General features: G+C 38.9%; 1 protein-coding gene across 1 annotated transcript in view; it reads left to right on the top strand.

Moving 5' to 3' along the window:
- ADGRG4 (adhesion G protein-coupled receptor G4) overlaps positions 1-18,380 on the top strand; it is a gene marked incomplete at both ends in the record, with an annotated part of 78,614 nt that overhangs the window by 8,077 nt on the left and 52,157 nt on the right. The window contains 2 exon segments of the mRNA XM_081126354.1: positions 9,708-15,296; positions 16,872-16,966. Coding sequence (XP_080982480.1) covers positions 9,708-15,296; positions 16,872-16,966 — 5,684 coding nt within the window.

Here is an 18,380-nt window from a genome sequence, read left to right as displayed (position 1 = left end):
ACCTCACTCCCACCCCCTCCCCAGGCCTTCACCCCATTATTGACTGTGTCCATGGGTTATGCATATATGCATATAACTTCTTTGGTTAATCTTTTCCCACCCTCCACCTCCCCCTTCCCTCTTTTCTCTGAAGTATGATCGTCTGTTGCCTGTGTCAATGTCTCTGGATCTATTTAGTTCATCAGGTTCTTTTGTTCATTAGCTTCTTCTTAAAGAAGACCCTTCAACATTTCCTGTAGTCCTGGTCTGGTGGTAATGAACTTCTTTAGCTTTTTCTTATCTGTGAAGCTCTTTATTTGACCTTCAGTTCTAAATTATAGCTTTGCTGGGTAGAGCAATCTTGGTTGTAATTCCTTGTTTTTCACCACTTTGAATATTTCTTGCCACTCCCTTCTGGCCTGCAAAGTTTCTGTTGAGAAATCAGCTGACAGTCGTATGGGTGCTCCCTTGGAGGCAACTAATTGCTTTTCTCTTGCTGCTTTTAAGATTATCTCTTTGTCTTTAACCTTTGGCATTTTAATTATGATGTGTCTTGCTGTGGGCCTCTTTGGGTTCCTCTTGTTTGGGACCCTCTGTGCTTCCTGGACTTGTAAGTCTATATCTTTCCCCAGAGAGAGGAAGTTTCCTGTAACTATTTTTTCAAATAGGTTTTCAATTTCTTCCTCTCTTTCCTCTCCTTCTGGCAGCCCAATAATACGAATGTTGGGCCTCTTGAGGTTGTCTCAGAGGCTCCTTATACTGTTTTCATATTTCTGGATTCTTTTTTCTTTTTTCTCTTCTGGTTGGGTGTTTTTTGTTTCCTCATGTTCCAAATTGCTGATTTGACTCTCAGCATCCTCTACTCTACTATTGATTCCATGTAAATTATTCTTCATTTCAGTTCCTGTAGCCTTCATTTCATATTGGTCCTTTATTATGTTATCGATTTTCTCAGTTATTTCCCTAACAGTCTGCTTAAACATCCTTATAACCAAAATTCCAAACTCTTTATCTGTTAGCTTGCTTGGATCTATTTCATTTAGTTCCTCTTCTAGAGATTTCTTCTGTTCTTTCCTTTGTGACATTTTTTTTTGCTTCCACATTTTGGCTGCTTCCAGGTGTTTGTTTCTATGTATTAGAAAGAGCTGCTGTGTCTTCTGGAATATACAGAATGGCTTTGTGTAGTAGGTGTCCTGTAGAGTCCAGTGGCTCAGCCTCCCCAGTCTCCTGAGCTGGGCCTTCTAGGTGCTCCCTTGTGTGGGCTGTGTGCACTGTCCTGCTGTAGTTGAGCCTTATTTGCTATTGGTGTCACTGGGAGGAAAAAACCCCCAGGCCAATCAGCTGTGAGGATCAGCTGCAACTACAGCCAGAGAGCTGCTGTGCTGGAGACACCCCTATGGAGTAGGATTTACTTCAGTGGAGCTTTGGTGTTCACCAAGTGCGCCCCTTGAGTGTGTCACTCGTGGCTGTGGTAGGGTTGTAATCCAGCGTGGTCAAGTCTGACCACCAGGTGCACTGTCTCTGGGGCTGCCTGGGAGGTGCAAAGTCAGCCTGTGCCAGTTCCTTGACCAGGGCCACCCAGCATGAGTTACACAGCAAACTGTAGTTTGCTGCTACTTGTGCTGGGCTTGGCATTGTCCAGGAGAGGCCAAGCTATGAGCCAATGCAGCTGCCTCTAGTGCCAGGCCTGGGGCCACTTATCAAGCTGTATGGGGCCTGCTGCTGCTTGTTTGAGAGATTTTAGGAAAGTCCTAAGCATGAGGCTGGAGAGGCCACTTGCATAGAAAAGCCCCTGGAGATGGCCTGGATGAGCTGCAGGTGGGGCAGGGCTGGGCCTCCGGGAATCACGGGGCGGGGCCAACGGTGTGAGTCAGGTGCTGGCGATTCAAATATGGCACCTGCCTGCTGGCTGTGTGCCGGGAGCACTCGCCGAAGGAGCAATGGCCTCTGCCAGCTGTCCTGCCTGGGAGGAAGCCGCCCCTCCAGCTCTCCTCCGGATTCAGGCAGGTTAGTTCCTCCCCAAGTATCCCAGGTTCTTTCAGGCTGCTGCCCGGTGCTGGGCTCAGAGGGAGCGTGTCTGAGTGAGTCTGTGCACAGGCCCTTTATGAGGAGCTGCCTGGGGCTCCCGCTGCCTCCGTGACCCTCAGGGACAGTTCCTGCTGGTTTCACAGTCCGGAGTTGTGGGGAAGTCTCTTCCTGGCCTGGAGCCCTGGGCTGGGGGCCTGCTGTGGGGCTAGGACCTCTCCCTCCTCCAGGAAAACTCTGCCGCGGAGATTCCCTTCCGGGTTTCAACCACAGCACCGGGTGTGGGCCCACAGCTGCGTCCCTGGGATCCAGCCCCGATCCACCTGTGTCTCCACCCCTCCTACCGTTCTCGGTGCTCCTTCAGCTCCCTGGTTGTGGGGCTTCTGTTCAGCCAGGTTTCGGGAGGCTCTGAGTGATGGTGGTTCTGTATTTTAGTTGTAATTTTGATGTGGTTGCGGGAGGTGGCGGGTGCAGCTGTTACCTACGCTGCCATCTTGTTTTTCAGTCCTAAATTATTCTTCATTTCAGTTCGTGTAGCCTTCATTTCAAATTGGTACTTTATTATGTCATCGATGGTCTCAGTTGTTTTCATAATACCCTTACTAATATGCTTGAGCATCCTTATAAACAATATTCTGAACTCTGTATCTAGTAGCTTGCTTGGTTCTATTTCATTTAGTTCCTCTTCTAGAGATTTCTTCTGTTCTTCTGTTCTTTCTGGTCTCCGCCGCTGCTGCCGTCTCTGCCGTCTCCTCCTCCACCTCCTTCTCCTTCTCTTTCTTTCTCCTTCTCTTACTTTCCCTTCTCCTCCTCCTCCTCCTTCTCTCTCTCTCTCTCTCTCTTTCCTCCTCCCCCTCACTCATACACACACACATACTATTTATTTGTTTCTTAATGATTTGACAGCTGCAGACATAATGCCTCATTATCCCTATATATTACCCCTGAATATCGAAGTGTGTGTTTCCTAAGAATGAGGACATTCTCTTATATAACCACAGTACAATGATCAAAATCAGGAAATTTAACACTAATTCATAGTCCTTATTCAAATTTAGCCAATCATTCTAATAATTCCCTTTATAGCTATTTTTTGCTGGGTCCAAGATCCCGTTCAGGATCACATAATGAATTTTGTTATCATGTCTCATTAGATTCTAATCTGGAACAAAACATTATTTCCTTGTCTTTAGTGATGTTAATGTGTCCCATTACTGGTCTTGGTAACTTCAATCATTTGATTCTGATGATGATGCTAGATTTCTCCACTGTAAAGTTACTGTTTTTTCCTTTGTAACTAATAAGTAATTTCTAGGGAGATATTTGGGGGCTATGTAAATATCCTGTTCTTAACAAACTTTCACCCAGTAGTTTTGCATCTATTGATGATTCTTGCTTCGATCACTTATTATTATGAGGGTTGCAAATTGATGATTTTAAAAACTCCATTATTTTTCAACATTTATTAGTTAGTCTTCTATTGTTAGGAAAAGTGTTCTCTTCTTCACATTTACCTATTTATTTTTTCCCTTGTTTATGTGTTTATATCCAGATAAACTCATGGATTCTTACTTTGGGTTACAATCTGTTGTTATCGTTTATTTTGATGTTCAAATTGGCCCAGATTTGGCCAGTGGGAGTCCTTCAGTCTGGCTCTTGTGTCCTTTTGACATGTTTCCATCATTTTTTGAGCACTTCCTTACTTTTGGCACAAGATGTTATAGGTTTATCTTGTACTTTCTCTCTTCAGCCATTTTACCAAAGAGCCCTGCTTCCTTTTAATGGGGAATGGTATTTATAAGCCAATTCATTTTTATTTTGAGGGTAATGATGATGTTGCAATGGAGTTCTTGTAAGAAAACTGGATTTTTGAAATTACACAGGTATTTTCTCCCTTTTTTCCAGTTTTGATGAGGAAATAAAAGATTATTTTTCTCTGTGCAGTCCCACTGTCCCCTCAAATCCAGTCTTCTCCACCATCCACACAGCAGTCCTGAAGTGTGGGTAAAGTCAGTGATAACAGAATCAAGATTGGATTTTATCTCATTGTTTGAAATGTTCACATATTCCTAGAAGAACAATATTTACTGCTCTTATGGATTTTGGATAGGAGGTTAGTGAGGGAATAGGGGTTAGGTCCATGTCTAATAGGGCTCTCACAGACTATGGAGATACATTTTAACCAACTGCCTGGATGCTATTTGAGTTAATGGCAGAGGCACATTCCAGGGGTTTCTGTGTTTCTTTGAGATCAGACTGATGCAAAGGAACAGGATAGCTATTCTGTTGAGCTACTACATGAACACATTTGTGTGTGGGTTTTTTTCTCTGAAGCCTTAAAAATAAAAGAGAATAGTCCTAACTGGCTCTGATTGCAAAACTGAGCTAGGGACTAGTAAATTTAAGCCTGCACAGCTCACCCTAATCAGTTTAAAGTGACTTTATCTTTGATCTAACGAACCAGAAGTATGACTCCATTAAATCCATGTGGTTAGCAGTGGTCTTTGAAAATCTAATCTGGCCAGTGAATTGCCATGGTCTTTTCTGCCACCTTGCCAGTAAATCGCTAAATCTAACTGATGTGTTAAAGTGCTAGACAGCCCTCATTTATTTTGCTCTTTTGTACACTTAATGTCAAATCTATCCTCTTGGCCTGATTAAGTCTTGGTGGCCATAATATACAAACAATCTAACAACAAACAAGCAAAAGAAAATACCACCTAAAATGACAATCAGCAAAATGATTAGAAAATGTTGCTTCTACTATTCAGGTTTCTTCAAATGTTCTTTCTAAACCTTAGACCAGGAATTCCTAACCTGAGGTCCAAAATGGCCTTGATAAGTAGACAAAGCCCTTAAAATTGTATGAAACATCCTACAAGTGCAAGATGGATTTTTTCATGAGGACAGAGTCTATAGTTTCCATCATATTCTAAAATAATATGATAAAATAATATGATAATTGCTGCCTTTTACTAAGTTCTTACCATGTGCTAGGCATTTTATAGATGAGGAAAGAGAGATTCAGAGAAGTAAATTGCTTAAAGTCACCCATCAAATAAGTAGCGTAGCTGGGATTTGAACAGAGATTTGTCAGGTTGCAAAGCCTATGTTCTTTTCACCCCCACATCATTAGTACTAACTCAGGGAAATCTCTGCCCCCAACAAAAGGTTATGAACCACTGTCTTAAAAGCTTCCTTTGAAGGAAATTGCTGGTGCTGATAACCCACCTGGGGAAATTGGGCTGCTAGCTGCAATCACTGCCTGCTCACCTCTGAAAGAAAATGCAAGAACCTTAGAATTTCTTCTAGTTCTGTCTTGGCCATATGACATCTGAGAAAATGGGGCAATTATATGGATCAATACGAGTTACTACAACACGTCTAACTTCAGCTTTAGCCTAATAAATTGCTATTTATGGTCCATAGAAGGATTATGACCTTTAAAAAATAAATTTTAATGAACACTTTGCTAGGTTACAAATCTCAATAAATCTACTTACACATAAATTATATATGTATATATTTATATATTCATGAGAACAAGACTTTTGAGGAACATTTGCTGAAAACTGTGAGCCCTACCTGGGTTTAATAAACAAGTATTTACTATAGTTAGAGATGTCTCAGGAATATTTAAATAGCACAATGATTAATAATAATAACAGCAAAGTTGCTACTCATTAGTAATTTAGTTTTGGAGTAGCTTTTAAGCATCTTTATTTTTAAAAATTGCAAATGTAATATATTACGATTGTGAATACAACAAACTCAAATAATACAAAAGTACATGAAGTATAAAGTAAAACCTCCCCCAAATCCTCTCCACAGAAGTGTCTATTTTATTTAGAATTTTTTTCTATGGATTTAAGTAAGTGTGTGTGTATGTGTGCATGGGTGTGGATGGGTGTGTACAGTTAACAAAATGAAAATAATATATTCATAAATACATATTGTTCTACAATTTGATTTATTTTAACTATATTATCACAAACACATCAGTACATTTAGATCTACTCATCTGTTTTTAGGGTTGCATATATCCATTGCATAGATGTACTATAATTTATTTAATTGAATCATCATTGATGAGTGTTTTAGTTGCTTTCAATTTTTTGCAATTATAAATAATGCTACAATAAATTTTCTCATACACACATCTTGGTATCTGTGGACTAATAATTTAATAGGACACATTACTAAAAGTAGAATTTCAAGGGAAAAGGATATAAGCTTTTACAATTTGATTTTCTATCTTTACTAGGTGTCTTATTAATTTATTCATTAAAGTTGATTTACTTTTTAAAGTAAAAGTAATAGATACACATGGTAAAATTTCAACAATGCACAATGATTATATTAAAATAAGTCTTCTTTATCTTCGACCCCTTACCCCAAGTGCCTCTTAAAAGTAATAATTGTTAATAATTTCTTATGTATCCTTGTAGAAACCATTTAAAACTTGTGTTCACATGCAAATGTTCTTTGTTTCTCTTTTTCACAGTTGGATTATCATTATATACATACCCTTCTGTATCATTTTTTTACACTTAATAATACATTTTGGATATATTTCCTTATCAGAAAATGTAGAGCTGATTATTGGGGTGATGCTAATTAGCATGATAAAATAAGGATATGCCATAATCTATTCAATAAGCTCCCTTTGAAAAACTTTTAAGTTTCTTCCAGTTTTTTGCTGTGACAATAATCTACAATATTATTAAAAGAAATGGATGTTGTCAGGAATTTCTTGGAGTGACCATTAGGGAGTTATCATAAACTAAAATTCCTCTCTAGGTATGTTGAACTTAATCTCCTAATCTCAGCTCAGGTACATGATCCAAAAAAGGATTTGTTCTCACTTGTGTATGTATGAAGACAAAGTGCCTTCCTAAAGATATGCAGATTAAATTACTTTTAGTTAATCTGTTTAAGAAATCCTCACTTTGAAAAGAATGAAATAACATGAATTGAGTTCATCCTGGGAAATCTCCACTGTATCAAAACATAGGGTACTGTATCTGTGGAGCTATTGATTTGCTAAGATTCATTAACTTATTTAATGATCCAGGTGCTTTGAATTACTTTATGAACTCACCATTTTTGAAGTGTGCAGAGATTTATTACATAGTTTATGTAATTTCTAGGCCTTTGTTTGGCCCACTATTAAACCCTCTATCCACTTATCAGCTCTGATAGGAAAGGTTCCATGGTGATGGGTTCTACTAGCTAAAAGTCAATTTGATTTTGCCCTTGTACATCAATTCTCTGTGCTATCCTCATTTTTCATCACAAAGATAAGCAGGAGCTGTTTGTAGTTCACTCAAACCTCCCTATTTGTATTCTCTTGCACAGGGTGACATTATCCTATAGATTCAGAGATGGAAGCTCTAGCTATTCTCTCTATCACAGAATTCATTTTCCATGTCCTTGCCTGGAAATTGAATACAGAAACCACTTTGCAATTTTTTTCTCATCATTTTAAAGATGCTCATTTTGTATATACATATATTTATTTCTTACCCCACAGGCAGATCTGTCTGTGGCAGTTTCTGGTTGCCATTACTTATCACAAATCTTATAAACACACTCTGAATTATATTTACAGAGTTGATTGAAAGAAAAACCAGGTGTGATATGTAAGCTAGAAAAACACAAAGATTTCATATGAGGTCATATACCCAAATCACTAGCAGAATTTGGTACCTTAGCAAATGTTCTACTTACTATTCTGTTGGCAGGTACATCTGCAACAAAACGCCTCATAAATATTCAGCTACTCTATACCTCTGTTCTCCAGCTCCCAATGATTGCAATGATGCAATTTTGTCTAGAGTGAAGGAGCAAATGGCAATTAAGCCCACAGACCCCTGTGAATAAGCATGGATTATCCCTGCTTTAAAATACAGAGACAGCTCATGCAAATCATTTGTGCAAGTGATTACTTGTTCACAAACGGGAACTCAATGAATGTGGCAAAACATGTTTATGAGCCCTTTAATAGTGGAGGCTAGATTCCATGGCGTCTGTAATTCCTCCAGTACGAATGGACATTCAGTTGTGGCACAGTGTGAGCTTTTGCATTTGCTTTCTTTCACTGAATTTTTATTGACCTGGAGATCCCTTGTACACTTTGCCCAGTGTCTCCCAATAGTAACATTTTGCAAAGCTATAGTATAACAACTGGAATATTGGCATTGATAACATTCACCAATCATACTCAGATTTCACTAGTTCTATACAGGTTTTTTTTCACCTGGGACAGTTTCTCTACACCACCACAGTCAAGATACTGAATAGTTTCATTACCACAAAGATTCTTCGAGTTATCCTTTTTAAAACACCCCCACCTCTTTTCCACCCTTTCCTGCTACTCCACTCTGCTCCTTGCACCTCTAACTCTTGAGAACCACTAATCTGTCCTCCTTTCTTAAGTTTTGTCATTTCAAAAATGAATCGTACAGTATGTAACCTTTTTGGACTGGCCTTTTTCTGTTATTCAGCATAATTCTCTCGAGATCCATCCAGGTTGTTGCTTGTATCAATAGTTCATTCCTTTCTACAGTTAAGCGTATTCCATGTTATGGATATACTAGAGTTAGTTTAGCCATTCACCTATTAAAAGACATCTGGGCTGATTCCAATTTTTGGTTATTACAAATGAAACCTGCTACTAACATTTGTGTACAGGTTTTATGTGGAAATGAGTTTTTTTTTTAAATCCTCATCTGAGGATATTTTTTCCATTGTTTTTCAGAGAGAGTGGAAGGGAGAGAGAGAGAAACATCGATGTAAGAGAGACACATTGATTGGTACCTCCCACACATACTCCGACCAGGGCAGGGAGAACCTGCAACCCAGGTGTGTGTCTCTGACTGGGAATCGAACCCAGACCCTTTGGTTCTCTGGCTGATGCTCTAACCACTGAGCAAAACAGACCAGGGTGAGACCTACAAAATCTTATTAACCAATGTCACCCCAATAAATTTAATAAAAACAAATAAAGAAAGAAAGAGAAAGATAAAATAGCAAGCCTTTATTTACAATGGTTAATTATTTTTTGACCACTTAATGTCTGCCAGGTGCTATGCTAAGTGTCTTACATGCATTAATTCAATTCTCAAAACAATTTCATAAGGTAGGTGTTATTATCTCACATTACAGAGGGGGAAATTGAAACACAGAGTGATTAATTAACTAGTCCAAGGTTACATAATGAGTAAGTGATGAGCCAGGATTTAAAACTACATCTATTTGAATCCAAAACTGGTCCTATTTACTGAAGATTTTTAATTACAAAATTCAATTTCTTTAATACATATAAGACTATTCAAGTTATTTATTTCTTCTTAAGTTTTAATACTGTGTCTTTCAATAAATTGGTTCATTTCCCAAAGCTAATCCTCTCAATTATTGTACTACTGTAGCATGCATGCCTCTTTCAGGAGTGCCTATATATTTTTTTATGTAGACACTATGGAATGGACTTGTCATTTAATCATGGCATTATAAGAACTATATAGAGATTCTAGAAAGTAGAAAATCATTGCAAGTAAAACTAAGGAATTAAGTGATTTGATTATATTTGATACTTATCTCCTTTTAAATATATGAGAAGAAAATATAGAACTCTTTCTTAAAGAATTGTCTCTTATTTTTAAAGCTGAACCTAAAGTAACACATGCTTTCTATTTTTTCAGTTGTTTCTGAAAATATAACAATTAAAGAAACAAGTACAACTCTTTCACAACAAATAGCTTTCACAACCCCATCCCAAGTTACTGAACTAAAGCCGCAAAAGACTGTATATTCTTCTACAATGATGTCTAAAGGCATGCCTGTATTTGCAACTGACTATACAATCATATCATATTCCAATACCTCTCCATCTCTGGAAACAATGACTGCACCAACATTTTTAAAGACATCCATAGCTGAGACAGCTACATTCGTAGCAGACATTTTGTTTACTTCAGCAGCCATTGCTCTACCTACCAAGAATACCTCCATAGGCACTACTACCAATTCCACAAAAATAACTAAATCCCCATCTTCAGAGAGCACAATGACAACAAAAATGTCTGGAGCCATTGTTACTGAGACCTTTCATCCAACTACAGCTACTAATTTCCTATACACATCTGGATTTACCAAGAATTCAATTACATACAAAACTTCAGCAATTAGATCTCAGCTCATCATTATAAAGACAACATCTTTATGCTCATCTATTGAGTCAACATCCAAGTCTAAATTCTCTTGGCCCAAACACAAATCCACAAGTATTCGAGTACTCCCTATCTCCACAGCTGACCAGAAGTTTCTTGCATCTACAGTGGCTGGAACTGTACCTTGTTCTACAGTGAAACAGAGTTCTACTCACATTGGGACTGAATCAGCAGTCCTACCTGAGTCTGTGCCCATCTCCACAGCTGCTCCAGTAAATACTACATTTCCTAGAAATCAAACATCTACATTGGCAATGACTGATACAAAAATATCATTTACAATTCATTCAGTGACGCTTCCAACTAAGTTTATTGAGACAACTCCTGAGCTAAAAACACCTGAAACAGAATTGACATCTACAAATTTCCAGGATGTCTCTTCATCCAGAGTGGAGAATACAATATCTATCTCCATGCCAAAAGAGGCCTCTTCTATGGCCCTTCCTTTCAGGACATCCTTTTCACTCACTGGAGCTCCGAATGTACAGACAAATATTGATACTGAGACTACACATACAGCCTTGACTCCTGGAACCACACTTGCTCATACAGCTGCTGAAAGTATGATTTACCCCACAGTCACTGGGCTAGTGCATACTAAGAATACACCCACAAGTGATGAAAACATGTTTCCTTTGACTTCCACTAGATCAACTTCCACATCCAATGTATCTGAATCTGGCCTCACAACAATAAGTGATGAAGGTGCCCATTTATTCACCAATGAGATCAATTGGACTTCCAGACCAAACCAGACCCTATTGACATCAGTATTCCATGGGAGTACTTCTAATACAGAACATTCATCCACAACTACTGATATTATTATCCCTCCAGAAGCATCCACAGAAAGTGAGTCTACCACTACCACTGATGCTATTATCACTACTGATGCCATTATAGACAGATATACAACTCTATCCAACTTGACATCTCCATGGTTGGCTGATTTCTCCATAATTTCTGGAACCATATCTGTAACCAAATTGCCTGAGTTTAAACTTACCTCTTTATTATTAAACACCACCCCTATGTCCACAGTAGCTGGAAACAAACTTCTTTCAACATCAAGGGAGACAGTTGTTCCACTGGTAGATATAATATCTTCCCTTGCTGACAGTGAGCCAAATTTTTCTATTGAGGAGAGTGCTTCTGAGACCACACAAACAGAGATAAAAAATACAAATGCATTTGGAGAGACAACAATCCCTGTGCCAGAGTCTGCAACAACACAAAGATTCAATACTTCTGTGACAAGGAAAGAAACAACTTCCCATTATCTTAAGGGAAGATCCACTATAGCAGCAACAACAGAGATTTCTCCATTTGCAACAATGCTGGAAGCAACAGATGAGTCTGTACAAATGGTGACAGCTTCTGTTACTGTTTCCCCTTTTCCTGATTTAGAAAAGTTGACTGCCCCATTAGATAATAAAACTGCAACTACTGAGGTGAGAGGATGTTGGCTTTCTCCAAAATCAGTGAAAACCACACCTAAGACTTCATACAATGGAACTGCAGAAATCTTTAATTCCATCCACATGTGCACAGCACAGTGGACTTCAGAGACTCCATCTGAAGGGAATCCAACTCCATCTCCAACTTCTGGGAGCACAAAGACATTCCCTGAACCCCTGGTTGCTTCTATCATAAGGATATTGGAGACCAATTTTGCCACTGGTCCTACAGACAGGAGAGCTATGTCCTTGTCTACTAGTATCTTGCCTCCACAGCCTACAGCTACCCATTTCTCTGCAACCCCTGTGCTTATTACCCATATGTTCTCACCAGTTAATGTCTCTGCTGTCACCTCTTTGGTGGTGTCTGAAGAGACTAAAGTTACCATGTCTGAGCCTTCTGCACTGGCCAGGGCTTCCTCCACATCTGTGCACTCAGATATCTCAACTCTGTCATCAGCTAGAGTGACCACAGCATTGGTGCCACCACTGGATCAGACTGTTTCCACAACCAGTGATATTGTGCCTACCCATGGAGACTCGACTCACACCACTTTAGAGCCCACAATGATCTCTGTCAGAATGACACCTACAGCAATTTCCTTTCTGACAAAAACTCCAGTCCCCTCACTGAGACCTACCAGTCCTGTGGCAACTAAGGCTGAGATCACCCTTCTCTCCACTTCAGCTGACACAGTTAGTTCACCCACATCCCCTCTTGCCTGCTCTAAATCTTTCCCTGACAATATTCCTGACAATATTTCTGTTGTGTCCTCCACTCAGATGATCTCAACTATGTCTACACCAGTAGCAACCCAGCCCATAACTCGAGTGGAGGAGACTTCTATCCATGCTCTCAGCTTTCTGTATACTTTCAGTGGTAGTGGTGATGTTGTTAGCTTGGTTACTGCCTCCACGAAAAATTCTGTTATTGATGAGACCATGCCCTCACACACCTCTGCCAATAAACTTACAACTTCAGATGGTCACATTTCTCAATTTCCCACACGTCTTGAAAACACACTGGTCCCCACTCTATCAGTGACTGATGTTTCTACCTTTTCTTCTGACAAAGAGCAGATGACCACCTCACTAGGAAACATTGCTGAAACTATGGAGGTGACAGAAATGTCCCCATCAAAGAACCCTTTTATTTCAGAGTTCCAGAGTACTTCATCCTTGGAAGTGACAGATATTGGATTTGCTGAGACCACAAAAATTTCTAGTCATCAAACACATTCACCTTCAGAGATTACACTTGTGACTTCACCTGATGGGATTTCAGTTTCATCTCCCACTCCAGGGAGTACACAGACAACACATACCACCTGGACGTCGAGTAACATAGATGTTCACATTTCAGAAATATCTAGTCTTGGAAAAATAGCTCTCCCTTCAGAAGCTCTGACAATTACCACATCTTTGTCTCCTGATAAAGAAAGCATGAGTGCCCTTTCAATATATACTCCCAGGACTGAGAAAATGACAGTAAGCACCACCTCTGTGACTCATCCTTTCTCATACCACCAGGACACTTCATTTGTAAATACTGTAACTTTCAGGGCAACCAGAATATCAAATCCTATAAACATCAACACAGCTCTTTCACATTTGCTTTCACCCAGGACTCAACCTGAGGTGACATCAGTTGCCTTTCCCATTTCTGAAAGCACACAGACCTCCCCCGAGTCTCTGTCTCTTTCCACAACTGAACTATCTAGTGCCAATTTTACAATTATTTCTACTGATGGGATCACTACAGCACTTTCTGCTCCAAGTGTAACTACAGCACTTCTTGGGAAAACTTCTATGGCAACATCCATTCCTATTTACCAGATGTCCTCATTGCCAGTTAGTGTCACTGCCTTCACCTCCAAAAGAGTTTCTGATACTCCTACAATACTAATGACCAAATCTTCTAAAACAACACACCCAGATTGTTTGAGAAGTCCCTCTATAGCGACTTCTGGGCCAGTGTCTGAAATGACCTCAATGTCAGTTCGTGACTCTGCTTTTTCACCTCCAGCTGTTTCTTCTGACAATTCCACAACAGTCGGATCATTTTCTACTTTATTGTCTTCAGTTACTCCTAGGACTACTATGACCATACAAACATCTACATTGGATGTCACAACTGTGACATATGCTGGGCTTACTTCAAGAAACACAATTTTCTCTGCTATTACTACTTCAAAAATGACAGAGATACCCTCCTGGATCACACCTACGTCCTTTTCCTTTCCAACAGAGCCAACTTATTCCTCTGTGAAAACCATTCCATCCACTATTATGTCTGGGGTGGTGACTCCATTTGTAGGCACCACTGTCTCCTTTCTACTCAGTTCTCAGAACACTCAAGCAATTGCTTCCATTCCAAAGACCACATTTCCACCATTTCTATCAACAACTCCACAGTCATTCCAAAGAGATGAGGCTACAACTCTGTGCATATTAACTGGGATTGCTAACAGCTCCCTATCCACTGTAAGCGGTGGTAGAGTAACAATTCTCACAAATACTTGTTCCAGAACTGCTGTTCCTAAATGTGTGATTTCATTGACTCCTTCAGATAGTCTCCATACTTCTTTGAATATTCAGGTTTCCCCATCTTTGGCTAGCTTTAAGAGCATTCCTGGACCAACAAAAAGTATAAAAGCCACCACTTTCCTTTCTTCAAACACACAAAAAAACACTTCCTTGTCAGAAAATACTTCAGCAACTGAACTAACAAAAGGAACCACATCTGTAAATACCCCTGTTTCATACTATCCATGGACTCCATCCAGTGTAACTCTGCCCTCTTTTACATCATTTCTTTATTCACCTTGTAGTACTAAAGCTGAGTTCTCTACTCCAAAGACTTATCTTCCTCCTACATCCCAAATGGTTGAATTTCCAGTTATGGGAACAAGAACCACATCTAGTAACACCCAATCTCTACTTATGACTTCCTGGAACACACCCATGGCTGAAGATTGTCAATTTCCAATTTTCACCACTACTCGTGTACCTACACCCAAGAAGATGGAAACAGAGACTCCATACCTTGTTTCTGGATCTTGGTCAGCATTCACAGCTTCCCAGATTGGCCTTGTATCTGGAGATGTTATGGCAATGTCATCAAGTTCCAAGTCAGGAATTCTTCCTATTTTGGGGATGTCTGAGAGCCCTTCATTATCAATATCCTCAAGATCTATCCCTACCACTTTGGTTGACATTAAGCAAATATTTGGGAAGACTACCACATCTATAACTCCTGGGACCACACTCCCATCAAATCCTTCTGTTGCCACTTCAGAATCTGTAATTTCAAAGGCTACTACTTCAGGTTCCCTTCTGGTAACTGTGTCTAACACTCCTCACATTATAACTTCCTCTGCAGTAGAGGTGCAGCCCACACTGGACTCCCTTCCAAATATAACCACCACTACATCTACAACTACTGAAGCCTCATTTCCACTCACATCTACAAGAGTAACACATCCTTCTACAGCAACTGTGTCTTCACTGCTTTCTTCCTCTTTTGAGACAACCTGGCTGGGCTCTACACCTTCCTCTTTATCTATGGAAACATTGACTTCACCTATTGCCATTAAGTCCACAGGTACGTTCCATAATGTGTGCGGTGCATCACTAATAGAATGCATGCACAATGAGCCAGCCATGTGTTCTCCAAGGTGGACAGTTCTCTGAAGGCAGAAAAGGATAAAGAAGGGTATAGGTGTTTCTTAACTCTTTCAGTCAGTGGGTACAGTGGGTACTTTATCCAAATATAAAACTCTCTAGCCATCTTATATTCGCTTTATTAAATATAATGCAAATGTATCTTTTTACTCAGTGTGACATTTCTAAATCTCCTTTCCACCCACTTTGTTCTTGATGTTCTGACTTTGCCAATGTGAACATGGATCAGGAAGCTCGCCCCCTTTGCAATAAGAGGATTACATAATCTTAGGTCTGACATATTGATCAGAAATCACCAGAAGATATTTCTCTGATACAAGTCTCAGCCTTCTCCATTCTTCACCTCCAGATGACTTGTAATGCTTACCAGTGGCCAGAAAGTATTTGGCTTTCATATTGCTCAAATTTTGGATGTTCCTTCAACTTTTAGTATTCCAAAATTGAAATTTGATAGGGCAAACAAGAGAAAGAGGTAACTACAAAGAGAAAAACCTGAAGCAGAAAGACACAGGAAAAAATATTTCCTCAGAACAAATGATCTTGTGAGATTATGTTTAGCTTTGTTGTTAAATTAACTGGAGATCCGTTGATCAACAAAAATTGAGGATTTGGGAGATTTGTAGAATGTGTATCATCTGTGTAGGGAACGGCCCAAATAATTAAAACAAAAGTGCAATGGTACATCCTGTTTGCTTTTTTAAAAAATTATTTAAAATTTGTTTCAATTACAGTTTACATTTAATATTATTTGGTATTAGTTTTGGGTGTATGGCATAGTGGTTAGACAATCATATATAAAATGTTTCCCTGATATTTTCAGTACCCATCTGGCACCATACATAATTATTACTATATTATTGACTGTATTTCCTATGCTGTACTTTACATCCCTGTGACTACTCTGTAACTACCAATCTGTATTTCTCAATTCCTTCACCTTTCACCCAATTCCCCAACATACCTTTTCTGTGGCAACCATCAGTCTGTTCTCTGTATCTATGCATCTGTTTCTGTTTTGTTTGTTCCTGTTTTGCTTTTGAATATGAAGCCAAAGTGCTAGTTCTTGACCTTGGAATTAGATTAAGCAAAGTTTAAGAATGAGATTTTACTGTTTAGTTTCTTTAAAATAAAGAGCAATTTTGCCCTAGTCGGTTTTGCTCAGTGGTTAGAGCATCAGCCTGCAGACTGAAGGGTCACAGGTTTAATTCCTGGTCAAGGGCGCATACCTTGGTTGCAGGCTCCATCCGTGACCCTGGCCAGTCCCTGTGGGAGGCAACCAATTGATGTGGGTGTTTCTCTCTCTCTGTCTCTGTCTCTCCCTCTCCCTTCCACTCTCTCTAAAATATCAATGGAAAAAATATCCTCGGGTGAAGATTAACAAAAAATAATAATAATTAAAAAAATAAAATAAAGAGCAATTTTGACCAAATTGACAGAAGTTAAATTTCTTGAACTCAATAAATACAATTAATCTCCTTATTTTTTTAAATTACAGTTTCCTTCTACAATATTGGAATGAGCTTCTCTGTCTTTGGTGAAGAGTCAGCAATCCCTATTACCAGTGCCTTAAATGAATTAGCAGAAAATTGGGTAAAATAATCTTTTGAACATTTATGGTACATATAAAATATGTGAATATGTGTATGTATGTATCTATATATATGACAAACATTGAGCGGATTAAAACTAGATTTTACTTTTTCTACCCATAATACATTTCACAACTAATTGTTTTTGACTTTTCTGCTGAAAATCTGTCCACTCTGTAATCAACACCATGAGGATTTATGTGTTTTTTTTCTTTTGTAGTGCTAAATGCTGGAAGCTTTTATGGGATGTGAATATTTTAATTTGTTTAGAAGTGTACCTTTCCCTCCTCTGATACAAATTCTGGGTCTTTGACAAATTTTCCTATTTGGGGAACGTAGGAGAGCAGTGATAACAAAGTCTATGCCATCGAATTTAAATATTTTTATTTTCTGCATTTTAATTTTTCTTTCACTTACACAATAAATATTTTACTTATCTTTACATTTTTCTGGTAAGCTACATACTCTCTGTAAAAATCCAGAAACTGAAACCTGAAACCCAGAAAATATACATCCTCTAATATTGCTCTTTGTATTAACTACAGTTTGAGGTATTTTTTTCTATACATACAATAACATTGATGCATGTATGTTCTTTTACAAAAATAATTGAAATCATACTAATTATGCTAACTTTAAGCATATTCATGATTATAAATATAAATCTACCACATACACTTTAACAGATGCATAGGATTTCACTAGATAATTGTGAAGTAGTATCTTTTAATCTAGGCATCCATTGATGGGCATTCATGTGTTTCTATTTTTTCTCTATTTGGAAATGATGCTAACAATAATGCCCTTGCAATAAATTTTGGAGAGGCACTTGAGTATTTCTTTAGGATAAATTCCTAGAACTAGAATTGTTAACTCAAAGGACATGAATATTTCACATTTTAATAGCTATTGCTAAGTGACCCCCCAGATAGGTGATACAAACTTGTACCCCCACCAACAGTAAATGATCATGTCTGTTTCCCCTCTTTCCCCATCAGCATTTATTTTCAAGTGTATGTGATAAGTTGTTGACATGATTGGGTATATTTGTCTGCTAGAGTTGTCCTAACAATATGATGCTCTAGGTGGCTTGAACAACAGACATTTATTTTCTCAAGGTTCTGGAGACTGGAAATCCAAGATCAAGGTGCCAGCAGGGTTGGTTTCTGGTGTGGTCTCTCTCCTTGGCTTGTAGATGGCTACCTTCATGTTGCATCCTCATGTGGCTTTTTCTGTGTGTGTGCATGCAGAAAGCAAGAGCGAGAGAAAGAGTGAGCGAGAGGGAGAGAGAGAGATCCGGTGTCTCTTACCCTTCTTATAGTGATACCAGTCCTATTGGAATAGGACTCCACCTTATGACCTCATTTAGCCTTAATTACCTCCTTAAAGGCCCTATCTCCAAATATAGTCCCATT

Source organism: Miniopterus schreibersii, assembly GCF_964146895.1.
Source record: "Miniopterus schreibersii genome assembly, chromosome: X".
In the NCBI taxonomy this organism is placed as follows: Eukaryota; Metazoa; Chordata; class Mammalia; order Chiroptera; family Miniopteridae; genus Miniopterus; species Miniopterus schreibersii.
The sequence above is the reverse complement of the archived record's forward strand: the minus strand, read 5'-3'. Positions and strand labels throughout refer to the sequence as shown.